This window comes from Lathyrus oleraceus, chromosome 6 (genome assembly GCF_024323335.1).
Source record: "Lathyrus oleraceus cultivar Zhongwan6 chromosome 6, CAAS_Psat_ZW6_1.0, whole genome shotgun sequence".
Lineage (NCBI taxonomy): Eukaryota > Viridiplantae > Streptophyta > Magnoliopsida > Fabales > Fabaceae > Lathyrus > Lathyrus oleraceus.
This window is the reverse complement of record NC_066584.1, coordinates 426169341-426188633: the sequence shown is the minus strand read 5'-3', so window position 1 is coordinate 426188633 and position 19293 is coordinate 426169341. Positions and strand designations below refer to the sequence as shown.

At 34.2% G+C, this 19293-nt stretch overlaps 3 protein-coding genes across 3 annotated transcripts; all 3 read right to left on the bottom strand.

The window, feature by feature from the left end:
- Positions 1 to 255: 255 nt before the first annotated feature.
- LOC127096054 (uncharacterized) lies at positions 256 to 1381 on the bottom strand. Its single transcript, XM_051034678.1, has 3 exons — positions 1377 to 1381; positions 1075 to 1323; positions 256 to 973 (listed from the first exon to the last, which is right to left on the bottom strand). Exons 1-3 carry the CDS (start codon positions 1379 to 1381, stop codon positions 256 to 258), a joined length of 972 nt encoding a protein of 323 aa, XP_050890635.1.
- Positions 1382 to 4074: 2693 nt separating this feature from the next.
- Positions 4075 to 5895, bottom strand: LOC127093628 (probable membrane-associated kinase regulator 6). Its single transcript, XM_051032570.1, has 2 exons — positions 4929 to 5895; positions 4075 to 4531 (listed from the first exon to the last, which is right to left on the bottom strand). Exons 1-2 carry the CDS (start codon positions 5680 to 5682, stop codon positions 4518 to 4520), a joined length of 768 nt encoding a protein of 255 aa, XP_050888527.1. The 5' UTR covers positions 5683 to 5895; the 3' UTR covers positions 4075 to 4517.
- A 3747-nt stretch (positions 5896 to 9642) lies between these two features.
- On the bottom strand, positions 9643 to 18159 carry LOC127091840 (uncharacterized). The gene is made up of 4 exons (XM_051030554.1): positions 17844 to 18159; positions 17611 to 17769; positions 15855 to 15911; positions 9643 to 10342 (listed from the first exon to the last, which is right to left on the bottom strand). Exons 1-4 carry the CDS (start codon positions 17961 to 17963, stop codon positions 9674 to 9676), a joined length of 1005 nt encoding a protein of 334 aa, XP_050886511.1. The 5' UTR covers positions 17964 to 18159; the 3' UTR covers positions 9643 to 9673.
- Positions 18160 to 19293: the final 1134 nt, after the last annotated feature.

The window sequence follows — 19293 nt, the reverse complement described above, 5'->3', positions numbered from 1 at the left end:
TTTAGCAGGTTGAATTTCTTGTAACATAGGCTTATACCTCTTAAGGTATTTACCATTTACTCTTAAAATTCGGTTATCAACTGCTAATTCTTCGATTTCATACGCATTATTAAAAAATGCTTGAATAAATTGAAATGGGCCTTTCCAATTAGGAGACCACTTGCCTATTTGATCCGTAGGCAATATAATCTTCCAAACATAATCTCCAACTGAAAACACTTTCAACTTTACTTTCTTATTATAAGTGTTGGCTACTCACTCCTTTTGTCTTATTAACATGTCTAATGCTACCAACTTTTCTTCATCTAAATCGACCATTTCATCCAACATCATGCTCCAATAATGATCAGATGGAATTTCTCCCTGCCTCTGAATTCGAACTAATTGCAAATAGATTTCGATTGGAAAAACAAATTCGTGTCCATAAGTCAATCGAGGAGTCGTATTTGTCACCTCTTTGGGAGAGGCTTGACATGCCCATAAGACCTGATCGAACATTTTATGCCAATTCTTTGGTTTCTTCCCCACATGCTTCTTGATCAAACTAATGACAATCTTGTTAGCTTCTTTCACCTGACCATTTTCTTGAGCATAATAAGGTGTCGAAGTCAGTAACTTAATCCCCATTTCATAGGCAGATTCCTGCATCTTTCGACGAGTGAACACCGAACCTTGATATGTCGTAATGGCCTCAGGAAGTCCAAACTTATAGATAATGTTTATTTGAATAAACTCTATTATAGTATCTTGATCAACATTGACTAAAGGAATTGTTTCGATCCGCTTTGTAAGATAATCAATGCCTACTAAATTATATTTCTGACCTTTAGAAGATGCTGGTCGAATTTCACCAATCAAATCCAAGGCCCATTCTCTAAATGGCCATGGTTTTACAAGCGCGTACAATTCACTTGCAGTGACATGTTGAATGCTTGAATGGACCTTGCATTCTTGACAACCAAGTCGATACAATCTTTAAACATTATAGACCAATAGACACCATAGTTACACAATAACCATCTGATCGTGTGCCCTACCCGATGAGCACCACATGATCCACTATGGACATTTGACACGGCCAAATATGTCTCACTTTCTCCAAAGCATTTAAGTAAAACCCTCTCAGGCGTTTTCTTAAACAATTTGTTTCCTATGAGCATATAGCTCAGAGATCTATATTTAACTTTTCGATCTGTCGAACCAACTGGATTTTCTAAGTAACTGACTATTGTCTTTCTCCAATCAGTATCAACCAAATTTTCAATAGTCAGGATCTCAAAGTTCTCTAGATATACTAACCCTAACTTATGAAGTGAAACAACTCTGAAACACATTTTCCAATGATAATTCTAAATGAGAAAAACTGTATCTCATACCCCATCAATTATCCCCTTATCTCTATATTATAATTTTTTGGAACAAAATGCCCTCATATAAATAAGTTATATTTTGGAAATTTCCATTTTTAATTCACTCTCGCTTCAAGTCTTCCGAAAACACATATTTCATCTTTGTAAATCGGAACTCATTTACCAAGACTTTTGGTTCACATTTCTCATACCGGAACACATTTAGTAAGTGTTACGACTTTCGCAAGTTCACTAGAACTAATTGCAAAAGTCTTTCGGTGTTCACATTGCACATCGGAACTCATTGCAAAAGTCTTCCAGTTTTTCATTATTTTCATCGAAAGTTTTCTCAAAAGTGTTCCGATTGTTTGAATTTTTTCACACCGAAACTCTTTTAAAAATTGTTATGTTATGGTTCGTATTTTTTATATTTTATTTTGATAGTGGCTCGAACATGAGGCCAGAAGAGTAAAATTTCAAATCATGGTTTAGGATAGGGTGCTCCATCGATATTGACTGGTGAGGAAGGGCATATTAGTGCATTTGCATCCCTAGCACATGCGGTTGGCTTTCCAGGAGGGTCGTACGATACGTCTCTTTTGGTAAAGTATGAGCATCATGTTGCTCGACATTTATGGTTTGGTGAGGTAAGTAAGAGACGTACATTTGATATTGAATAATATTTTAATTTTTTATGTTGTATTTTATAATATGTGTTTTAATTGTTTTAAGGAGAGAGATCTGAAGAAAGAGTTGAAGGTTGCTGGACATGGGTTGAAGTTGACATCTAGGATCCCACAAGCTCTTCCATAACAGAAGGAGAGTTGAGAGTTGGGTTTCTAGGTCTGAATTATCTTCACTTCAGAGAATCAGTTTGACGAAGATAGACATAAATTTGGTATTCACATTTGTGGAGAGATGACATCTAGAGACATCTTCATTTCACATGTCATTTGGTGAGATGAGCATTACTCTGAATGATGTCTCTTGTCTGCTTCACTTTCCCATCAGGGAAGTGTTCTGGAGCCCTCAAGATATCACTGAAGAGGTTGTTGTTGAACTTGTTGTTGATTACTTAGGAGTGTCACAGAGTGAGGCACAATCACATGTTCGTAACTGTAGGGGTTCTTACTATAAGTTGGAGTGGTTATATGATTTATTCATAGTGCATATAGATGCTTCTAGCTGGGCATGTGTGACTATAGCGTATTTGCTGATGTTGGTGGATTCCATAATTTTTACCGACAAGACTTTTACGCTTGTCGAGGCACGATATATCTTATTGTTTACGGACTTAGAGATATGTCCGGAATACAGTTGAGGAGCAACTACGTTGGTTATCCTTTACAAATATCTCGAAGATGCTTTCATGTTCAGTTGCAAGCAGCTCGATGGATATCCTATTCTCCTACAAGTATTTAATTTAATTTAGTTTATTATGTGGTAATTAATTTTATTTAGTATATTAATTTAATTTATTTTGTTTATTATGTTTTAATTTATTTTATTTAGTTAATTTATAGTATTAATTTTGTAACAGTGTTGGATTCACAAGTATTTTTCAACAGTTGGAAAAAGAGAAGAGAATTGGAAACCAACTGATAATTGTGGTCTTCCTCGAGTCATGAAGGTGGATGACTTGTGACCTATTTTGGATGAGCCGACACAAGCTGACTTCCTATGGCGTCCATTTGAGGATCATATATTATGGCGTCAGTTTAATGAGTTATGTCTGTATAGGGGGTGTATGAAGTGGAGTGACATAGTTGTTCTATACTTTCCTAAATAGATGTATACGTCAGTTCGGATACAGGCAGTATGTTCCACCCCACATCCTCATTATATGATGGCTGATGATATTGATGTTGAGTGGTTTGGTTATCATCAGAGTGTTGTTGTTGTTGTGATCCGTTCGACAGCGTTGACCATCATTCCATCTAATACAGATGATGGATACCTGGAGTGGTATTATCATGTTTCACATCCTCGTTTAGTCTCGCCCCATCATGATGCGCCAAGAAAGGTGTCAGTTTCTGTTTACGAAGCAGGATCGTCTGTTAACGTTAACAAATCAGTACAACTTTTAAAATGTTTTAGTGGCACCTACTCAAACCCAAACATTTCAAAATTCCTAGTCTGAATCACATCCTCGTTTAGTCTCGCCCCATCATGATGCGCCAAGAAAGGTGTCAGTTTCTGTTTACGAAGCAGGATCGTCTGTTAACGTTAACAAATCAGTACAACTTTTAAAATGTTTTAGTGGCACCTACTCAAACCCAAACATTTCAAAATTCCTAGTCTGAATCCTAATAGACTCATTTGGTAGGAATTCCTTACTTAATTAGTTCTAGACCTGAAACATTAATACTACAAAGAGACGCATTGCATTAATTTGAAGTTGTTACTTTAATTTAACCATTGCTTCATTTCAAATAAATTCCTCTCTTAATAGGAATTATATTTTTTTCACCATTAATATATGGTTCATTGAACCGACTAATCTAATTCAATGATCAGTTTTGACATCAAGTGATTCAAACTCTCTCACAATCGCAACTGCTTATAGGAGATCGAACCGTAGTTCTCACTATCAAATTCAATGTTAATTATTACCGAACCAACTAACAATTGATATAGAAATTATATTATCTACCTGCATAATGATTCTTTTAGCATCAGCTTTTAATTCCAAAACTATTGAAGAAACTTTATCAAAAACAAAGAATTACTAAAGGAACTATACATATTAAGATAGAGAGAAAAAAAAGATTCTCGTCTAGTGCCAAAGTGTTCCTCCCTATATCAACAAGATTATTAAAAGATAAAATTGAACTCTATCTCTTCTTCTTTTTTCTAATAATGACCGACCAACCACATATCCTTAAAGCAAATAAGATTGAGACAACATGAGTGGCTGATGATGTTTTGGTCTCATGCTTCTTCACCTCACATGGGATTGTTTTCTCTTCATCTTTCCTTTCTTTTTTTTGAATTTTGTTTTACTCCATTGACTTGTCCTATCATGAACCATATGATGCCACCAATTGAAAAAATTAAATAAAAAGTTTCCACAAGAAGTGAAAAACCTTAACTACAACAATAAAGTGGCATCATTTTTTTCATCATAGTATTAAATGTTTCTCATCTCATTTCTCTTCACCAGCATCCTTAACTCATTCTTTCTGCCATAAAAGAAATGTCAAGTGTTAGTAGCATAATTCTATGATGGGAAAAACCTATGCATAATTTAAACTCCCTTTAGAATTAAATATAAACAAAATTGAGCTAAATCAATAAAAAAAATCAAGTCTTTTAAAAGACTCCGATTAAAATCAGATCAAAATTTTGTATAAACTAACCTAACACAATTTTTTTTAGTATTTAGAAGATTCGAACTTAAGTTATAAAGAGCAACAAACTCAGGTCTCAAACTTTAATAGTTAGACCAATTTGTAAAGATTTTTTATTAAAAAAAATGAAAAATATGTTTAAAATAATAGTAATTTACATTTGTATATATTTTATTTCAAAAATATAAGGTAAAATTTGCTTATAATTCATCTGTGAATATGAACATACCTATGGATCTTTTGCAATGAAGAACTGCCTCATGTATTGAGCTTTCAGAATCACAAGACTTTCTCCAATCATCTGCAGAAAAAGCTACACTGATTCTTGGAGATGATTCTGAATTATAGTATCTCCTATTCATCAAACCCTCACCTCTATTAGCACCATTAGAACCTGATTTGTGACCGCTTGATCTTCTTCTACACAAAGACCTTAAGAAATTCAGATACTTATAAAATATTCTCCTTGATAATGTTCTACATCTTTTCAAAGAAGAACATCTAGAATGAACAAGAGGAACCACGCATTTCGGTGCATGCGAAGAAGATGGTTTGAGACTTGTAATATTGGAGTCCAAGGCTTCATACTCTTCCATCTTCAAAGATTCAACAAAAAAAGGCATGAGGTAACCATTGGAGAAGAGTTCATCTGCATGAACAAGAGTACTAAGAGGGGATTGTGAAGTTGGAAAATCAAATATGTTGGAATTGGAATCATGTGAGATCTTGAAGAATCTCTTAGATGGTGGCATTCTTGGATCCATCTCAATGAAGGAAGCTTCATCATATGCATCAAGAGGAATTCTAAAGGAGCTATCTAGGCTTTCTAGTGATGGCTTTAAGTTCACTAACCAACTGTAAGAGAAGCTTTCAATGGAAAGAGGCTGTGAAGCTTCCATGGTTGCAATTTTTAAGGAAAATTTTTCAAATTTGAAAGTGGAAAGGAAGGGGATAGCTAGAGAAGACACTTCTCTTATGCACATATATTTTGACTTATACACACAACAAGACCCCTTAATATATAATCTCTCTCCAAGAATTCCTCATGTGGGGGTTAGATTTTTTTAAATGCTAATATATAATCCGGTCTATTAAGTTTTATAATCTTCTAACCGTTTAAGTCTGACCTAATTAGTTCGAAACCACAGTAAAAATATTTAAATTCAATTTCATTCTGGCGAACATAATGCTGACACAGAAAATGAATTTTCATTCTTCGAAATGAAAAAAAAGTAGAAAGAAAAAAAAAACAGAAATGTGAGCCCCCACCATAATCATATTGTCATGTTTCATAGTGAGTTAACCTCACCTTTCCTTTTTAATCATTTGTTGCTTTAAAATTTTCATAAAGAGGGTTGGTTTGTTTCTGGACTTAGTCTAATAATCAAATCAAAAAATCACAGTCAAGAAACAGGTACATGCATATTATGCATACATATAGTAAAAAGGGAAATCAGAAAAACCAAGAAATGCTAACTTTTATTGAATTACAATTACAATGTTGCCTTTAAGCTTTTATAAAGTAAATTAAAAGCTTAGAAAAGTAATCATAAGGAATCTTATATTTAGTTAAAGTCCTCAATTATGTGTAATTAATTAATTAATATTTGCAATGTGGTTGCTTATATTTAAAGTTTTATTATTCTGCTATTTTGTTGTCTTTTTTGTTTAATGCAATATTAGTATTTGGATGGATATAACCACTTTTAAGGGGTGATTTCATCACTCTGATTATAACATTTCAACTGCTAAAGCCTGCAAAATAAAGCTTAATAGATATTATAAAATAATTGTACTATGTGCATCAGTGCATGTAACCTAAACAACCACTGATAAGAATATTTCATTGGAATATTATTATATGTATGAGATACACTAAACTATTGTTTGAGGAATAGTAAAAGAAGAGTAATGAGTATCTATTTACTCTAAGAAATTACTTGAATGGTTAATTATTATGAATGAAAGAAATGGATTTTCATTGTGCCACATGTCTAGCTTAGAATTCATAACATGAAAACAGATGTACTGAAAAAGCATTAGACATGTTCTTTCTCTTTCTATAAAGTCAAGGCACAAATTGATAAGCTAAATCATAACTTCACCACCAATTGGTATACGTGGTGTTATTGCTATCTATAACAACTTTAACATATTTTCAGAATCTCAAAGAATAAAGGAAGGTATCATGAGGTTCTTACAGGAAGGAAATTTCAAGCTTTTTCCTCCACTAACAGCTTAGAGGTGATGCATATAATCTTTTTGAGGTTTTAAGTGTCTTTCGAATAAACGGAAAGGAGTGCCTTATAAGGTTGCTAAAATTTTGTCGAATTTTTACGATATAAATCTAATAATAATAATAATAATAATAATAATAATAATAATAATAATAATAATAATAATAATAATAATAATAATAATAATAATAATAATAATAATAATAATAATAATAATAATAATAATAATAATAATAATAATAATAATAATAATAATAATGTGAATATTAGGTTGTTGTCCGAAAACTTGTTGTACGACTCGGATGTAGTATTTCAAGAATTGTGAAATAAGATGACTGAATCCTAAATTAAGGAAATTAAAAAATTAAATCAAAATAGAGGAATCAAAAGTGCGATTAAGTCTAATTTATTTAATGAAAATATGTTATCTCATCAGACTTAACAATAGCAATGAGATTGGATCATAGTGTGAAAATTTCTTAGAGATTGAAGTAAACTCTTTAACTAAATTATAAGATCAAAGGAAAGTAAATACCAAGTAAACAGAGAGAAGAAACATTTATATATATATATATATATATATATATATATATATATATATATATATATATATATATATATATATATATATATATATATATATATATATATATATATATATATATATATATATATATATATATATATATATATATATATATATATATATATATATATATATATATATATATATATATATATATATATATATATATAAAAACTTATGAGTCATACTATAAAATAATAAAAAATAGTGATTGAATGGAGATTAAGAAAGAAACTTAAGTTATTGATAATCAATATGATTTTATGTTTGAGAGGTCGAAGATGAAAGTAGTTTAATACTATGTGAGCGATTAGTTTCCATTTTTTTGAAAAAAATGTGTGATAAATTGTCTATGAGATTTTGCGGAAAGCTCTAGAGAAGAAAGATGATTAGAATTGTTTATATTGAGTTGTTCAAAATATGTATGGGAGAATATTGATTAGTTGCGGACACATGAATGAGAAAATTTCAATTTTCTCATAACAATAGAATTGCACCAAGATTCAACTCTAAACCTTTCAAGATGTATGTATACTTTCTACAGATGATGTTGTCATACTAGAAGAGTAGAATAAAGATTTAAATGAAAGCTTTGAGACTTGAAGGTGATCCTTAGAGGTGTAAGATTTTCGTCTAAATAGAAATAAGACAAAGTATATTGAATGTAAGTCTAACAAAAGAAAAAGCATTTCTTACTTAGGGATGAAAGTTTGAGATCATATCATATCATAAATTACGTCATTTAAATATCATGAATTCATAATACAAAACGATAGAGAACTAGAAGAACTAAACCATCAAATACAAGTTAGTCGGTTATAATAAAGGAGGGTTTCGAGAATTTTATGTGACACCAAAGTATCATTCAAATTGAAGAAAAAAGTTTATTAGATAGTTATAAGAATTGTGATATTGTACAAAACAAAATGTTAAACAATTAAGATATGAGAAAGTTGCATCAGATAAGATTGTAATAAATAAGATTAAAAATGATAATATTAAAGAAAGTGTTGGAAAACCTCTTATACATTTAGAAAAAAAATGATATTGAAAAACAACACAAAATCACTTAATATATGTTTAATTAGCACATTTTTTTAGATAAATAGTCTAGTGGTTGAAATTCATTCATTAAAGATGAACAACTAGGATATCGCGAATTCGAACCCGCATCTCTCTATCATTTGAGCTGGCTTAATTAACGCATCTTTAATATCATTGTGAATTTGCCAAAATCACATAACTACATAGCTTTTGCAAAATCACATTGGTTCACTGAAATTTTTCAAACTTGCCTTGAATCCAAAGAAAAAGAAGAAGTTGTAGACAAAAGCACCCCTTAAATAAACTGTATATAAAGGCTACGTCATTGTCATCCCAAAATGAACGAATTGGCTTTGTTAAGCAACTTTCTGAAAATATAAAATGGCAGACAAGGGACCCTGTGTTGTTAGGATAAAGTAAACAAGAACAAAGTTTCATGGGACAAAACTCAGTAAGCCAGCATAGCAAATGACTAGAAATCAATCGGTCCCCACTTTTATGTCTCCGTTTAAGACAATAGGTATTTGCTAGTAAATACAATTTTCATTGATACAGTCTAATCCTGAAAAGAATGTTACACCGTTCTGGCAAGCACCAAGGACCCAATACATACAGACTCAAGTTGTTTTTGTAGAAATTGACAGAAAACAGTTAGCACATAAATTTCAAACGGAGAATCGTGACGACCAGCTCATCAACTCGTAAAATGTGGCTATAGGTATGAAGCAAACCACATGCATTCTTTCTATAACTATCTAATGTGGGTCCTGGCTGAAAAGATGCTAACAATTGAGATGCTATCAACAATTATTCGATTCTGTACTGCTAAAATAATGCACACTCTGTGTTTTTCTGTTATTCAGATGTCACAGAATACCACTTCTGAGTTATTTTACCCTGAAATTATATCAACAATAGGCGTTGAAAGTTGAAAGTTGAAAGTTGAAAGTTGAAATTTTCAAGCTTTTACGTAAGGTGAAAAGGATTTAGTTACTCACCTTTTCTAGCGCGTGTCTATAAGGGAGAAGGAAATGATTGTACCTGTGTCCATGTGTAAAGTTGAAAATAAAAGATCAGATGTAAAGAGTAAAAATATATATATATATACTATTTCATGAGATCCAGAAATACAAAAGCATTCCACAAACTATGCAACAACATTGATGGCAAGAGGTTCCTAGACCGTACAAATACAGAACCCATCACCATGCCAAGAAATACAAGGGGTAGCATCCTCTGAATGTTAAAATGTGCCAACGCAAATGCTATTGAGCTAACTAATACTGCACTCCACACAGGCATGTATCTCGTTAAAGATGGGAGAAGGAAACCACGAAAGACAATCTCCTCCCATATTGGGGCACAAACTGAAACTACCACTGCATATAGGACCATTGCCACGGGGTCTCGTGCTACAATTGATTGCTCTACACTCGAGACTGTAACTGGAGCATATTGAAGAACAGGCAATAAATTTAGGTTCATTTGTGACAGATGATTGATGAGGGGGAACATGAGGCAGCCTAAACCGACATCAAACTGCCAGTTCCCTTTGAGTTCAAATCTGAACCAGTCAGCTGAAAGTGGTTTAAACTTTGCAAGACAGCGATGAAGTATAGCTATCCCAACCACACCTTCGGCAACATCCGTCAAGAGACTGTACAATGCTTGTCCTCTGTATGAAAGAGTTTCTTTTCTAAAACCTGCTGTGTAAGCTAAAAACGGAACTATCCAAGAACCTACCAACCAGAATGAGGCAATCCAGAGGAGCATAACCTGCAAAACCCAATTTAGTTTGCTTCCTAACACTGATTTCATATAAAAAAATTAACTATGTTTGTATATGGAATAGGAACAGAATTTGTAATTATGACATCAATCACTTCTGTCAAATCAACTAATATATATATATATATATATATATATATATATATATATATATATATATATATATATATATATATATATATATATATATATATTGTTGAACTATTTGTTAAGAAATGTGGTTGGACCTAACTCAACCCTACATAACCGGTTAGTAGAGTAAGGACTGCCCCCACTTATAAACACATGTTCAGGCCAAATATTATCCGATGTGGGACTCTTAACACCCCCATCACATTCAGGACTAGACAATTGGAGCATAGAAATAAATAATGGGTGGCCCGATAGCAGAAACCATAGTAGGTGGTCCACCGGATCTTAAACGAGACTCATGATACCATATTGAATTAGGAGAGACTAAGAGACATTTAGGTTAAACCGTGTATATGAATAGCACTAGGGAAAATGTATTATATAGGAAAAAGTACAGTTGATACTATTAATTACCTAGTTATCCTATTCTATTCTAGAATAGACTAAGGAATATTCTCTTTCTATATATACATATATACATATCAACTCGCTAAGAGGCAACTAATAGGCAACTCTTCACTATGCTTTACCCGGTTGACCGACTGTTATCCGGTGAGAAATTTGTTTTTTGTAAATCGTGTCATCATTCCGGTTTGCCCCTCACTTCTCAGAATTCTCCGACGACGTTTCTGAAAACTGACCCCACCATCCGACTCGCCTCCGCCCGATCCGGCCTTTTTTTTTCGGCCACCGCACTCGGCTCCCTCTGCCGGTCACAGATCCAGTCTCCGTTTTTCATTTCGACTCTCGGAAATTGGTGCTCCAGTTCAAACAGCCCCGATTTTGTTTCTTTAAGGCAGGGGAGATGTTGATTTTGTCTCGTTTACTAAAGTTCCATTTATCCCATGTGAAAAACTAACTAGATCAGCCAACTACAACATATGGGATCGTGCTGTCAATATGTGGTTTCATGGTCAGGGATATGAAGATCACCTAACCACAAAATTGGCTGATGTTGTCGCCGCCAAACTTGCTAAATGGAAGAAACTGATGCCTCTTTGTGTACTGTGTTATGGTTTTCCATCGCACCTAACCTCCAAGCGCAGTATCAAGCCTTCTCCACTTGCAATGAGGTTTGGGAAAAGGCCAAGAAAGTCTTCTCCAATGACGTTCATTGTCTATACAGTGTCATCCTCAAACTCGACTCACTGAAGTTGAAAAATATGGATATGCAAGCCTATCTGAGTAAGCTTGATGCCTTGAAAGCAAGTTATGCAACCTGCATGCCTTATGCAAAAGATGCAACAGCTCATTCCGAACAACAGAGCAAATTTTTCATGGTCATGGCCCTTACAGGACTACCACCAGAACTCGAGTCCGTTCGTAACCAGATTTTATCAGGTACTATTGTTCCTAATTATGATGCAGTTAGTGAACAACTGTTGCGTTTGGCTACACCTCATGCGTTTGGTTCGGTTTGTCCTCCATCTATTGTTGCTCCGATACCAGGTAACATTGTTGCCCTTGCATCTCTTAGTAACAATCAGAATCGCCTTCGAGGAGGATCATCCAAACCTCGTCCCAAGTGGAACCGGCTTGGACATACTATCGACCGTTGCTGGAAGTTACATGGAAGACCTCCATGCCAGATAAATGCAGTTCAAATTGATAACCCAAACACTATGCAGACTTTACCTTCTATTTAGAACTCTACGCCAAACTACGAGGATTTTCTCAGGTGGTGTCAGACTAATCAGACATCTGGTTCCACGGCTTCGGTTGCACACATTGGTAATTCATCTGTTTGCTTATCTCAATCTTCTCCTCCTGGTCCTTGGATCCTCGATTCTAGTGCGTCTGATCATGTTACCGATAATAAAGGTCTTTTCTCTTCCCTCTCTACCTATGGTTTCTTACCGAGTATAACTGCCGCAAATGGTTCTCAAACCCGATCTCAAGGGATTGGTATTGTTCAAATACTATCATATCTCTCTATTACTTTTGTCTTATATGTACCTAATTGCCCATTTAATTTAATGTCAATCAGTCGTTTAACTCTTTCCCTTAATTGTTCTATCACCTTTACTAATAGTAATGTTACTCTTCAGGATCGGAGTTCAGGACAAACGATTGGCGTCGGATGTGAGTCTCAAGGCTTCTACTACTTCTCTACGTCATCTACCACATACTCCACCACAAATTCTCTACTCATTATACATGCGCAGTTAGTTCATCCAGGTCTTCCCAAGCTACAAAAGTTGGTGCCTAGTCTATCTAAATTATCCACTTTACATTGTGAGTCTTGTCAGTTAGGGAAACATACTCGTAGTCACTTTTCCGATCGAGTCAATAAACGGGTTGCGTCCCCCTTTTGCTTTAGTTCACTCTGATGTTTGGGGTCCCTCGCGTACCGTGTCTACTTTTGAGTTTAGATATTTTGTAACTTTTATTGATGATTTTTTATGTTGCACATGGCTATTTTTAATGAAGAACATGTTTGAATCGTTTTCTATTTTTGAACAATTTTATCGAGAAATAAGAACCCAATTTGGTTTGTCTATTCGTACCTTAAGAAGTGACAATGCACGTGAATATTTATCCCAACAATTTCAAACTTTTATGTCATCCAATGGTATTTTGCACCAAACATCTTGCCCTCATACACCCCAACAAAATGGGGTAGCCGGATGCAAAAATCGGCATCTTGTACAAACCACTCGGACCATACTTCTCCAGGGTAATGTTCCTCTCCGGTTTTGGGGGGATGCGGTGCTCATGGCATGTTACCTCATAAATCGCATGCTCTCATTTGTCCTTAATAATAAAATCCCTCATTCAATCCTTTCAAAACTCTCCTCTCCATCCAATTCCTCCTTGAGTATTCGGGTCTACGTGTTTTGTACACAATCTCTCCCCTGGTCTTGATAAACTAGCAGCTCGATCACTAAAGTGTGTCTTTCTTAGTTATCATTGATCCCAAAAGGGTTATCGTTGTTATTCTCATACTTTACAATGATACCTCGTATCGGCCGATGTTATCCTCTTCGAGTCTATTCCATATTTCGAGTTCAGACAAATAACTCCGAAACCTCTTCAGGAAAGTATTCCCACACCTCTTCCGGAAGTCTCATCTGTCATTATCCCACATCATTCTACGGAACTTAACCCACTAGATACTCCTAGTTGACCCCTCACTCCTCGTCCACTTCAAATATATCAGCGTCGTCACCCAACGTTTGTCGTACCTGTCCCTGAGGTCATACATGGCCCTGAGGTCAATGCAGACTCTCCAACGCTCTCGCCATCACCGGATCCGATCTTGCAACCTGAGTCTGATCTTTCGATTGCCCTTCGAAAAGGTATACGTCAAACACGAAATCCTTCTCCACATTATATTGATTTATGTTATCATCGTCTTTCCCCTTTGCAGTATACTTGTTTGTCTTCTTTATCTTCTGCTTCTATTCCTAAAACTTCAGGTGAAACATTATCTCACCCTGAGTGGAGGTAAGCAATGATTGATGAAATGTGTGCTCTTCAAAGCAGTGGTACCTGGGAACTGGTTCCTCTACTCCATGGGAAATCTTTAGTAGGTTGTCGTTGGCTTTATACAGTGAAGGTTGGTCCAAATGGTAAGATTGATCGATTTAAAACTCGCTTGGTGATACACTCACATTTTTGGGTTGGATTATAGTGATACCTTTTCACCTGTAGCCAAGATGACATCTGTTAGACTTCTTCTAGTCATTGCAGCCATTCGACATTGGCCTCTTCATCCAACTTGACATCAAAAATGTTTTTTTACATAGTGATCTTGAAGAGGAAGTATATATGGAGCAACCTCCTAGGTTTGTTGCTTAGGGGGGGTCATCGAACATGGTTTAGGTCTCTTTATGGCCTTAAGCAATTTTCGAGAGCTTGGTTTGACAGATTCAACACTGTAGTACAACAGTTTGGTATGGTCTGTAGTGAAGCTGACCATTCTGTTTTTTATCGTCATTCAGTCCAAGGGTGTATTTATCTTATTGTGTATGTAGATGACAGTGTCATAACTGGTAGTGATCAGTAGGGAATACTCCAATTGAAACAACATCTCTCGAAACAATTTCAGACAAAAGACATTGGTAAACTCCGTTATTTCTTGAGTATTAAGTAGCCCAATCTAAAGATGGTTTGGTGATTTCTCAGCGGAAATATGCTATGGATATTTTGGAAGAAACAGATTTGTTAAATGCTAAACCAGCTGATACTCCTATGGATCCAAGTGTCAAACTACTATGCAATCAGGGGGAGCCTCTATCTGACTCAGAAAGGTATAGAAGATTAGTTGGAAAGTTAAATTATCTCACAGTCACTCGTCCGAACATTTCTTTTACAGTCAGTGTGGTAAGCCAGTTCTTAAATTCCCCTTGTCAGGAACACATGGATGTTGTTATCCGGATTCTGAGATACTTCAGATGTGCTCTAGGAAAAGGTCTTGCGTATGAAGATAAAGGACATACTCAGATAGTTGGATACTCCGATGCTGATTGAGCAGGGTCATCCATTAATAGACGATCCACCTCTGGGTATTGTGCACTTGTAGGAGGAAATCATATATCATGGAAAAGTAAGAAACAAAATGTAGTTGCAAGATCAAGCGTCAAGGCAGAGTATATGGTCATGGCAATGACAACATGTGAACTTATTTGGTTAAAACAATTGTTCATGGAACTTCAAATTGAAGAAGCAAGACTAATGACACTTATTTGTGATAATCAAGTTGCATTGCACAATGCTTCAAATTCAGTCTTCCATGAGAGGACCAAACATATTGAGATAGACTGTCACTTTGTCAGAGAAAAGATCGAGTTAAGCGACATCACCACAAGCTTTGTCAACTCTAATGATCAATTGGCAGATGTGTTTACAAAATTCCTGCGAAGCCCCAGAACCAATTATATATGTAACAAGCTTGGTGCATTTGACTTATATATTTAAGCTTGAATATATATATATATATATATATATATATATATATATATATATATATATATATAAAGAGAATATTCTCTAAAATATTCTTTACTGTATTCTAGAAAAGAATAGAATAGCTATGTAATTAATAGTATGAGTTGTACTTTTTCCTATATAATACATCTTCCTAGTGCTATTCAAACACACGGTTTAATCTAAATGTCTCTTAGTCTCTCTTAATTCAATACTATCCATTTGACAGAAAGAGAAAGGGCCATTCTTAGTGAATCAGAGGCAAAATGGAATGGCCATTTCATGTCTTTTTAGTTTTAGTACATGAAACATAGGAAAAACATTTTTACGGTGTGGAGACAGGAATGAATCCCTAATCCAGAGTACCAGACATGCCTGAAGCACAGATAACATTGATGATTGATAATGATATACAATGATAAGAAAGGATACACTTTACCTGAACAATGGTCTTTGCAGTCCAAGGAACTTTCCAGGGTTCCACACCAAGAACGATCTGGAATGTTAAAAACAATATTTTTACTATTCCCGAGACACAAAAGATGCTTACATTGTTCAACAACAGAATTAGAGGTGGATAATGTGGATAATGAAGAGTTAAAAACATAGCATATATATATTACTTGGACCAAATTTAGGTCCTTGATTTAGTTTTAATATAATGATAGAAAAAACATATATTAATTTTAGAGCCTATTGCTAATTACCAAAGAGAAAACCTCAGTTTTTTATTTAACTATTTTTAAAACATCAACTCTCTTTCATATACTCTCATTATCTGTCTCCTCTGCCTTCTGCTTTTCTTCTTCGTTCATTCTCACACGACGGTGTATACAAGTGTTAAGTCTTGTTTCTCTCCTTTAACATCGTACACTGTATGTTGAAATAAGAATATGAAACTGTGTTCAGTTCATGATTGTGACCGTACCTATTATCTTTACCGTTGAAAACTGTTAAGAACCTAGGAAAAGAACAAAGTTTTATAGAGAGAACGAGAAACTGATCTATTAGTGCAACGTTTGTGAACTTAAATGTCATTCTCTACTCATATTTCTCCTATCCATACAAACTATTACCTTAGCTACTTAACTGCCATACTATCCTGAAGGTTGCAGCTGAAGATTGAAAATGCAGGACATAAACTGAGTGTCTGACAGTGGTGAAAGGTATGCTGAAACTTCATTGCTGTAACCAGTCTATGAACTTCAGTCTTTGGACTGGCAAATTTGATTGCCTTGATTTGCAATTCTCACCTTCTACAACTGAATAGAATCACTGTTCTATTCACTCAATCTTAACAAATCAAAACGTGTATCTCTACTCATATTTATCTTAGTTTTACAAAAAAAATACTCCAAGTCTGACTACTTAACTATCCCTATATCCTAATTCCTAACACAATCTTACTTTAGCCATGGCTTTAAAACAAAGAAAGAGCCAACCTCGTTAGAAATCTAACAGACTTTCTATATGGGTGGTCAATTGCTAATATGAAAAGGGGAATGAACCCAAAGGCAACTCCAAATTTTTCAGATTGTTCCCTGGAATAATAACAGAATGGCATGTCAAATTTGTCCGGAAAATTGCAGGATATGTAAAATTGGCGATCCAGTAGACACAACCACACGACAGATGGGGAAGGCTTAAGAAGATGAAAATTTAGAGGTAATTGAAACATCATTCTTTCCATGATTACTTACTTACCTCCTTACTACTACAAGAACAACAATCGAGCATTATCCCACTAAGTGGGCTGGCTAAATGGATCAAATTTCGGCATAATGTTCTATCAAATACCATGTTTCTATCCAATTCGTTAATCTCGAGATCTTTCTTAATAGTTTCTCTTATAGTTTTTTAGGTGTTCTTCTACCTCTAATTGTTTGACTCCTCTCTATCCGATCAACTGTACTTACAACATAATCTATAGGTGTTTTCTCTACATGACCAAACCACTTAATCTTATTTCCCACCTAAGCCTGTTTAACTTCCTTACTACACTTATTGTAATAGAAAGCTACGTTATGGACTTAGGTAAATGAAGTAGCTGAGCACTAAAATGTCAAATAGCATACAGATTATTCCAAAAATTTCATCTGACACGTATTTGGTGAGAATAGATTAGATAGATGAATTCTTAAGTTATACTGCCTATTATCTCCATGAAACATGATTATAAAAAACGAAAGCAGTACCGTATGGAGAGCAGCAAGCCAGTCTTTTTTAAAGTCTTTGGCCGCATCATCATCCCCTTTAAGCTTGATCAAATCTTCGGACAATTTATCTTCTTTGAAGTCAGAGGCATTAGTTTCTGATGGAATGTTTTCATGCTTAAAACACAAAACTCCCCATTTCTGGAATGAAAAAACTGATTCAGGTCAGATTAATAAATAAAAAGTAACATAAGAAAGAGTGAAAGAGTGATTACGTTTGTAGGAAGGGTGAATGATTGGAATGGAATGCTAGAAGAGATTGAATTGAAACGAGAAACCCTAGAATTGTGGCGGAGAGGGAAAGAGAAGGGGAGAGAAGAAATTGTTGTGGACATGGCAATTGGCTACAACACCAAAACCTCCAGAGATTGAATTGATGAAGTTCTTCTCTTCCAGTTTGACTAGAACGCTTCACGGGCACTTTTTAACATCGGAATGGAAACAGAACCGATATTGTTCACTCTCTACCGATACCTAACGCTAATGATGTCTTCATCAGAAACTGCGTTGCAAAGCTACGGTACTGGTAAAAAAAAAGATAGAAGTATAATATTTTTAAATATAATTATAAAAATAAAAAATAAATTGTATATTGTTTAAATGATAATAAAATATTAAAATTAAAAAATAATTGACTCAAAAAAAATCAATCCATAGATAAATCAAAATTTCAAAGTGTCAATTATTCATGAGATCATAATTGAATATCAATATTTTCCTCTTGAATATTATTAAAAAAATTATTTTTAGTTCTAGTTCATTCCGAAAAAGACCAGAAATTTCAAGAATACCAGCTTCATCGAATAGATTCAATTCATCTTCATTAATATCTCATATTTTTGTTACTCCTTCATTATAAACTCTACTCTTTCTAGTTAGAACATGAAGATTTGTATAAACAAAAACTAAATCCTCAACCTTTTTGGATTGAGCATATTCATTTTCAATGAATAAATAAACCCATGCGTTCCAATTTCTCTCAGAGTAGAAGATAGAGAACTTGGTTGTGAAAGGAGTTTTAATGCGATGGATTAAAGTTTACATATTGAAGATCCATAAGTTATCCATTACTCATCCGGTTTCAAGATTCATCGATCTTGCAACGAGTCAAATTGGTCAAACCCTACATCAGCACTTGAAAAACCCATTGAAAAAAGCTTAAAATATACAATTAGAAGAAAAAAAATTGAGTTCGCATCCGAATATGTTTCAGTTGGAATACCGATTTAAAAACAAATTTTAAAAAATAGGTACGGTGTCGATACATACCATACGAGTATCGTACGTGTACTGGTACCTGGTACCGGTATTTGCCAAAAATAGAGTACATGTGCTTCACAGTCATAAACTTAAACTATGAATCAATCTCACCTTTTCGATTTTTGTTACCCCTTCACAATGGATGGATTGTGATTCTTGTATAATTCAAATAAAAATGTGTAAAATCAAATTTTATCGAACATTATTTTAGAGATTAGTTAATTAAAAATGGGCAAAAATAAACAAGAGTCATTTAGAATATTTAATTGTAACAGATTCATCCTTTAAGTTTTTTTTACTACAAATTAGTCCTTTAAATTACGTAACGTCTACACCCGTTGGTCTTTTTTAATGATTTTATTCCAAAAATGGATAGCTGTCATAATGTGTCATTAACGGGGCTTA

Bases quoted from the DNA above. Each gene is read 5' to 3' on its own strand.
- LOC127096054 (XM_051034678.1), bottom strand. The intron at 974-1,074 runs GTCAAATGTCCA...TAATGTTTAAAG, and splicing joins AGTGAGACATATTTGGCCGT to ATTGTATCGACTTGGTTGTC.
- LOC127093628 (XM_051032570.1), bottom strand. From the start codon at position 5,682: ATGTGCATAAGAGAAGTGTCTTCTCTAGCTATCCCCTTCCTTTCCACT.
- LOC127091840 (XM_051030554.1), bottom strand. From the start codon at position 17,963: ATGTCCACAACAATTTCTTCTCTCCCCTTCTCTTTCCCTCTCCGCCAC. The intron at 17,770-17,843 runs GTAATCACTCTT...TTTTCATTCCAG, and splicing joins CATTCACCCTTCCTACAAAC to AAATGGGGAGTTTTGTGTTT. The intron at 10,343-15,854 runs GTAAAGTGTATC...TGGGTTTTGCAG, and splicing joins CTGCAAAGACCATTGTTCAG to GTTATGCTCCTCTGGATTGC.